The 8,790-nt window shown below is 41.4% G+C and overlaps 1 protein-coding gene across 1 annotated transcript; it reads right to left on the reverse strand.

Moving 5' to 3' along the window:
• Positions 1–5,456: 5,456 nt before the first annotated feature.
• LOC131249413 (uncharacterized) lies at positions 5,457–7,386 on the reverse strand. Its single transcript, XM_058250181.1, has one exon. The coding sequence runs from the start codon at positions 7,287–7,289 to the stop codon at positions 5,574–5,576; it is 1,716 nt and encodes a 571-aa protein (XP_058106164.1). The 5' UTR covers positions 7,290–7,386; the 3' UTR covers positions 5,457–5,573.
• Between the last annotated feature and the right edge of the window lie 1,404 nt (positions 7,387–8,790).

Here is an 8,790-nt window from a genome sequence, read left to right on the forward strand (position 1 = left end):
AAGATAACGTGGGCCACACTGAAACAGACCCAAAACTGATCACGTCCGACCGATTTTTCGAGATGAAATCATTGGACGGCGTGGATTTACTAAATCGACAGCGAATGGGGCCCGCCATCATCACAGCGTAAGAATTACGCAGTCCCTGTTTACGCAGGGACGTGCGTTCGTGCGTCTGGCCTTCCGTGGCCCACCACCGTTGATTGTATGGTCCATCTAGACCGTTCACAGGCTCCAGGGGATGGGGATGACCCCAGCCAAGATATCCTTTTGCTTCAATGCATGCCCACACAGGCAAATCTCATGTAAACGCAAGAATAGACGGTACAATTAAAATCCTGATTGGTTGCACCAAACCAGAGTAGAAACGGTCATGTCTGACTAGTTTTCCGTGCACAATCCAGTGGACGGACTGGATTTTTCATTTGACGTTAATCAGGGGCCCACCGACTTCAACAGCGTAAAGTGTTATGCAAGGATTGTGCGGCCGCAAGTTCCGGACGTTCCGGATCGTTGAGGCTCTTCTCCGTTGATTGGTATGTCCATCTGGACGGTACAAACTGTTCCCACGGTGGGACTAATCAGAGCCAAGGCAACTGAATGGCTCGGATCTTGCATTTGACAGCTCCTGTAACTGAAGATTCTGTTCCAAACGCAGACCAGCTGCGTAAAGATGTTCACATCGACTCCGCCTGCCGTGCGGAAATCCAGCCGATTATAGCTATCCACGGGCTGTTTCCTTGTGGGAAGAACCATCCGACCAACCTTCCATGCAGTTATAAAGACAAAACAGGAGGATTGGAAGCCGGGGAGTTGGCTTGGTCTGACGGATGGAGAGCTGCACATGAGCAACGTTGGCAGGCTTGGTTTTCGCTTTTTCTTTTCTTCTTCTTCTCTTGTTTATGTTGGATTCAGCCTAAGCATGTCCATTCTTGGCTGAACCTCTTAGCTAGAGCTAAGAGGTGAAGCTTGTAGCGAGATGGGAGATATTATTTCCTGCTTTTCATTTAAATTCCTGAACTGAAGTTGATTTGTATTGATTATTAATGAAATGTTTTTTTTCTTAATCTTTAATGGTCTGTTGTGACTGAAATTACAATGGGTCTGCAACGACTTTGAGTATTTCTTTTTCTTTTTCTTGGATGTTTATGACGTCAAGAAGCCCTGTTGTTCACCATCGTCTCCTGGGCATGGTTGGATGATCATACCCTTCCTGACCTTCATAGCATGTTGATTGGTTGGTAATTAGTTTAATTCTTTTGTCAACTTTGTCTCCTGGGCATGTTTGGTGATGGAATCCATTCTAATTCATATACCTTTCATCTCTTTAAAATTATATCAGAAGAAGTCCAGTTTAATTTTCATAATTTTTGAAGCAGGCATAAGATCTCCCTGATCTCTACAAGTGGATCCTCTGAATCCCTAGTTTCCTTCCTCTGAATTCCTTAAGTTTTACATTAATCTCTCACCATTATTCATCAATTTATATTTGATTTAGATTGCATCTTAGGCTAGTTCTATTTCTACCTAGTTTCAGGAAACGTACAAGTTTCAGTCCCTGTGGATTCGACCTCGGTCTTACCGAGTTTATTACTACATCACAACCCTATACTTGGGGAGTGAACAACTAGCAGCCAATTATAATTTAATAAGTGGAACTTACTATCTTAATGTTATACAAAAATAGTTCACCAAAGCCGCGAAGGGAAAATATTCAATAAAAGCCATATTGGGCAAATAATAAATCAAAGCCACATTAGGCAAATAGTCCATTTAAGAATGCAATAAACATGGCTTATCCCCAAGAATCCCATGTTAGACTCCGCTCTAAAGAAGTCCAATCTTGTGATGTGGACCGTTTGGATGTATCTGCCCTTTTAACAGTCCATTTCAACCCTCTAATTGAAATTAGGTTAAAACTGTTTTATATAAGAAATAATGGTGTGCAAAGAGAACCATTAATGGCGTCTCGATGGAAGGTCATAATCAAAGGCTAGGATCATTTTGTATAGACTAACGTTTGGGATTCTAAAATATAGGCATCACCTTGTACAAACTCAAAAGCGTATCTTTGGTAGGGTGAATAAGCGGGAGATTGTAGAGTAATTTGGGTTTTCATTTTGTGCAAGAGGGGCCATGGCATGTGGATTGCAAACTTTCTTACAATGGGATTCAACACTAAAAATCTGCTGAATGGACGATCCTATTGAATAGATAGGTGAGATTGCTGTATTTTCTTTCAAAGCTTATACAATAAACATTCAAGAGACATTCAAGAGTGTCCCTACAGCATAAATGGTGTTGATCACTGAACAATATTTCTTCAGAACGATGTCCTAAATCAAGAGTGTCCCAGTGAGCATTCCTCACACGGCTCACTTCAAGGTTTCCTCAGAACAATGTCCTAAATCAAATGAGAAAAAGTAGGTTATGTCTCATGTACCTTATTTGAATGCGGTTGGCAGTATAATGTATGCCATGATCTCTATGAAACCAAATATTTCATGGGCAATCAGTGTTGTGAACAGATACATGTCAAACCCTGGCAAGCAATATTAGGAAGCAGTGAAATGATTACTTCAATACATTCGAGGTACAAAAGACTATGTCTTAACTTTTGAGAAGACAGGAGCAAAGTTTGTAGGGTATGTGGATTCAAACTACACAGGTAGTATGGATTCTAGATCAAAGTCTACTTTAGGATACTCATTTGTATTAGCAGGTGGAACAATTAGTTGGATGTCGAAGCTTCAGTCTGTAGTGTCTCTTTCCACGATCGGAGCAAAATATATAGTAGTGACAAAAGTGCTTAAGGAAGGTATTTGGTTAAGAGGTATGATAAATCAGTTAAGACTTCAGCAGGAGGCTTTGCCGGTTAACTGTGATAGCAAAAACACTATCAATTTGGCTAAAAATTCTATTTGTCACTTTCGTACTAAACACATTAATGTTCGTCACCATTTTATCCGATAGGTTCTTGAGAAAGTATGTGTAACACTAAAGAAAATTCACACCAGCGTGAATCTAGCAAATATGCTCACCAAGGTTGTTCCTATTAAGAAGTTTAAGTTCTATACAACTTCTCTGGGCTTGACAATGGCATAAAAGAACAACGAAGTGTACACGAGAAGTGTTGATTGAGGCTATGATGCGATGTAGAAATAAGAGAAGATGTCAAAAAAAGCTACACGTTTGAAGATTGAGGACACGGTGGAGATTGTTGTTAAAAATGATGTTTTAAATCTTGGTCCGAGATGCTCGACCAGTCAAGGGACTGGCTCGACCAGTCAAAGCCCTGTCTTGACTAGTCGAGGGTTACACAGACGGTGCGTGGACTGCGTAAATTTGAAGCTGTTTCTAGGGATGTGCGTAAGTGGGAGTTCCCTATCTATAAATAGGACTCCCTAGGACCATTCTAAGATATTCTAAGGCTTCCTAAATGTATTCCAAAGGTTTCTAAATGGGTTCTAGGGTCATTAAATGGTGTAGCAAGGATGAGATTCAAGCTTGTTTGAATCAAGTAAGTCTTTTTCTCTTTGTAATTTCTATTTTCATAGTGAAGATCTGTCGCTTTGTGCCGTGGGTTTTTCCTAAAAGGGTTTTCCATATTAAATTTTTGTGTTTCTCTTGTGATTGCTTGGCGTCATTGGATTGTTATCCTAGATTCATATCTGTGTGATTCCGCAGACCAAATCCCAACAACTGATGCCTGCTTTTGGCACTGTTGGTAGTTTTTTTTCCTAGTCTGATGCTAAAAGAAAAAGGAAATGATAATCAAGATAGAAGTTGTTTCTCATGAACTTTGTGAATTTTACCTGTCATCCCTACTGGTGGGCCTTATTGTAGAGAACCATGGCAATGTTCCTCACACTAGATACCTACAAGGCTTGGAAATACTAGCTTGCCTCAGATGCTGGCCTTTTGCCTTGCCTGGATGCCCAATTAATTTGGGTTGGGCTTGGGGTTCAAATCATTTTAGCCCAACTTGAGTTAAAAATATATGTTATTCCAGTCCTCGATTACCAACCCATCCATCTTGAATGTAGACTGCTGGTTCCATTCCTCTAAAATATCACTTTCTTGTGCATGTTAGGTTCACTTAATCAATCAGATAGATTAAAAACATTCAAGTGGAAAATAGGGATTTTATCAATTTTTGGACCGGTGAAGCCCACACCACCAAATGTTGGTATTGGGATTGGGCTTGGCCCTTCTGTGCTAGGCCCATCCTGGGCTTAGGTCTGGCATGAGCCTAGGTCCGGGCCTAGCCTGACCTTGTACATATGGCATATGTCCCGAGAATCAACCTAATAAGTCCTAATTTAAAGCCAATGTTTAAAAGTAAAGATGGATTAATGTTGAGTCTGGGCTACCCATGGGTCCAAATAACCATTGACAGCCTTAATAGGCACATGTATACAAGAGCCACTTAAGGTGAGATTGAGATGTCTTATAATGCCATTTCAGTACATATATAAAAGAAAATTCGCTGGTAGAGAGGTATTCTTCTGCTAGATTGAGCCATCCATTGCGAATTTTCTCTTCTTATTATATATATTTGATAAATGCTTAAGGAGGTGCCTTTTCTCTTATGAGAAATTGAAACTACAATATCAGAATTCAAAGGTGGCCTCTGTTTTATGGATTACAAAAAAAAATTCAGACAGACTTTTTATTTTTTGGTTAGCTTGTTAGTACACCCCTCTGTTTTATGGATTACAAGAAAAAATTCAGATAGACTTGTGTCTACATCCTTTCCTAATTTAGATAGAAGTACGTAATTGAAGTCAAGTTCATCTATAGAGTTCTTTTTGTAAAGCAGGTTGATCATCATTCACTCCATTACCATTTTGTGGAGAAGTTGGTGATTGTAACCTCTTCTTTAGCCTCTGTTTGAACCCCAAACCAATGCCTGCTTTTGGCACTGTTGGTAGTTTTTTTTAACTGCATATCCTTGCCCTGGCCCATTTCTACCTCTAGCAGTACATGCGGCATAGGCCATCAGGTGCCCAAGAATCAACCCAACAAGACCTGATTTAAAGCCCATCCAATGTCTAAAAGTAAACCCAGATTGTTGGGTGCAGCCCTGATCATGGTGACTGATTTGATCAACTGGCCCATCTAATTTTTTTCATGGTAGCTTACATTGAGCTGATGGACAATCCGACTGATGAGTTCCAAAGTCCCAAAAATGCCCATTGCCTTCCCTTTGTAGAACACCCAAAATTCATACTCCATTATTACAAAACACCAACAATGAAATTTCTTTCCTTTTTTTTTTTTTCTCTTAGCATAACAAATTCTTCTATTCATGTATGTTGTGGAAGGGAGGGCACTCATAAAACAATCACTCCCTCTCTCTCTCCATCAAACCTATAAATGCAAACTTCAAACCTCACAAAAGAATACAAATCAAACTCCAAAACAAATTAAAAGAAAAAAAGAATAACAATCAAAAGCCCATCAACAAACCACCCAACTATAGTAATTTCTCTTTCATCTTCTTATATTTAATTAGGGGTGTGTTTGGTTGCTCCAAATATCATGATATTTGGAGCACCCAAACGCACTAATTACAAGCTTGGCCCTGGTTGAATGGCGTCTCGTAATGTGCTCCAACCCCTCTTCTCCTTCTCTCTAATGGAATTCATCTTCTCCAGCTTCAATCCTGCCCGGAATCGCGCAATGAAAGTATCTGCCTTCAAATTAACATCTGGGCTGGGACAAAAAACTGTTGCATTGCTCACATTGGCATTTGATTCATCAGTAGCGATCTCAATAAACTCCGACGAATCCGACGAATCGCTCAGGCCACTCTGCACCCGAACAAAGTCCCCACGAACCTTAAACTTCAATGCCTGCATTCTGAAAGGAGGTGGAGGCGGTGGCATAGGGATCAAAGGAGATCTACTCCCACTGCTCAAATTCTCTCCTCCATGGTAGAGGATGTCGTTAGTTGGCATTGGTGCCGGACGAGCCGGAGGCGGCGGCGGCATTGGGATCAAAGGAGATGCACCTCCGCTGCTCAAATTCTCTTCTCTATTGTAGAGATTGTTGCTTGTCGGTGTCGGCACTATACGAGCCCTCAGCTTTTTCGGAGGCGGAGGCGGCGGCGGCGGCGGAGGAGCTGAGATTGAATGGATTCTCTTGTTTTTGTTGGTTTTCTTAGAAGAGAAGAGCTGGTGGAAAACAGAAGCTGGGGGAGGTGGAGGTGGTGGCGGAGGTGGTGCCGTTGATGGTGGCAGGTGGGAAGAAGGAGGCGAAGGAAGGTCAGTATCGTAATTATTCCTGTTCTTGTATTTCTTCCTATTCCTTTGATGGTAGAGGAAAGCCAATGCGCTTTTGATGTCTTTAGCACCTCCTCCCACGCTAGTCTTCTTATTGCTTCTGCTGCTTTTCTTCTGCTCCGATTGATGCAGCAGTGGTGGTGGTGGTGGTGGTGTCGGCGGCGGCGGCGGCGGTGGTGTCGGCGGTGGTGGTGGTTGTGCTTGTTGGCTTTTCTTAATTTCAAGATCCACTTTCTCTTCTTTCTCTTCTTTCGGTGGAATCGTTTGGAATGTCCGTCTCGCTTTCTGTCTAACGACCGGCGGAGGAGACCGAGATGATGATGTCGATGCTTGTGGTATCGATGGCGATGATGTACTAATCTTTTCAAATGTATCAACACGGATCGTCTTAAAAGCCGATTCATCCAGATCTTTTTCTCCATAGGATCTCCGTCGACGGCGACGGTGATTATCTAGCTTCTGCCGGCTCTTAAGATCGATATCATCAGAGAACTGAGATCTGTCGCCAGATACCCATGACTCCCGCCTCAGATCTGGGTAAGAACTACTGCTACGCATCCGACGGAAGTTCGTTGATGGAGAAGCAGTCTCTTCAACTAGATGTGACTGCATCGGGTCAGTAGTATACTGGTTCAGCCATTTTGGGATCTGACGGTCGTGATTATCGTCTGACCCACTTTTCTCAGAGTGTTTGATGGTGTCGCTGCTGCTGTTATCGACGGTATCGCCACCACCTCGGCTGAGGATTCCACATATGATGGCGAAAGCAACGAGGAAGAGATTGAGAGTATCCCAGCTCTTCTTCACGTGATTGGGTCGGAAGACTCCTCCCAAGAAAGAGAAGAAAGAGGGGATTACAAGGAGTAGGAATATTCCGAGGATTGGAGTGACCACAAAGACGAACCATGGCTTGAGGAAGAGAGAAGATGAACGGTGGTGATTGCGTCGGAGATCGGGGGCAGTCGCCGCCCAGAATGGAGGAGATTCTGATTGATATTCCATCTTTGAAGAGAAGAGTGTTTGGTCTGGCTTTTACCTGAGAAGACGAGAAAGGAGCTTTTTTCCGGATGAACGAAATGAGCTTTTCCTGTATTCAGTATAACTACTACAAATAAATAAATAAATGTGGATTATCTGTATATATAGAGAGTGAGAGGTGGTGGGGCTGAACATGCTACAGCTTTTTATGTTTGGCGGTGCGATGGTAATGATTATTAATTATGATAACAGAAATACTTTAATACTGTGGCAATTAGGATGGATGATACACGACCGCTTACCAGTCACTTAACATCGAGTTCATGTAAGGGCGTACACCAAAGTCGAACCGAGTGCCTCAGCTCAACTGGGCTTGGTCACTAAGCAAACCCCAGCTGGACCTCTGCTCTGTTCTCAAGCTTGAGTGGTCAGCTCAACTCCATTTGGTCAGCAGCTTAGGTCGGTTCGGGCCAAGATTGAATCCAGTAAGCTGATGCAACATTTTCACAAATACATGGACTGCACCTTCAAAATTTCATTATATGTAAAATAACAGCAGTGATTTTATAAGTATTTTATCAAAGACCTTTTAAAGTAACATAAAAATTAAGAAAAAAAAAAAAATATTTGTTTCATATACGTACTTTTCTTGCCACCACCCACACTTTATCGAGTCATTTTATCAAATATTTAGTGAGCAATATCAGTATCAAAGCAATCAAGTCACCGAGCTGGTTTGATCCGAGTTTGATTCGAGGTGGGTTCGACTTGACTCCAACTCAAACTCAGCCCGAACTCATTTTCAAGCTGAAAAAATCAGTTCAACTTACTCAAGCCCAACTTTGAATCAAATTGAATTGAACCTTTTCGAGTCAACTTGAGCAAGCTAGCGCGGTTCATGTACACCCCTAAGTGCATGGGATATAAGCATTCACATTGAACTGTACAAATTATGGATGTAATAGGTTAGATTCATGGTGAATAAAATTTTATTATTATTTTGTAATCTGACTATTAGGCTATTGGACAGTTAATATTTTTGGAAAAACACAAGTATTACAGATTAGAGGTTGGGATTTTTCAAGTAATTTGATTTTTATGGAGTAAATTTCTAAAGGTATGTTAAACAGTTTAGTTGGTTTGTTTTGAGTTATTATTTGGTATGTGTACCATTTCTAAGTGGCTGTGTATCAAGCGTCATTAGCAGCCAGAGTATCGAATATTTATCCGCTAATTATAATAGGATACCGATCTTTTCAACCCAAACACGAAAAACACGCTCCCGCGTTGCTTCTCTTTACATGATTATGTACAGTCTCTCTTGTTAGTTTAGCACTGTTTAAATCATGGGTGCTGACTTTTCAGATGTGTCCACATGGTGGAGTTCGTCTGGCAATCCAGACCGTCCAAATTGAAAGCGTGTCTGTGGAATTGCATTGACAAGATGATATCAAACATCGGGCTTAGACCACTCATTGTTTTTATTTTAGTCGTCGATTGGATGGTTATATTATTTAATTATAGG

This window comes from Magnolia sinica, chromosome 6 (genome assembly GCF_029962835.1).
Source record: "Magnolia sinica isolate HGM2019 chromosome 6, MsV1, whole genome shotgun sequence".
NCBI classification, from domain to species: Eukaryota; Viridiplantae; Streptophyta; class Magnoliopsida; order Magnoliales; family Magnoliaceae; genus Magnolia; species Magnolia sinica.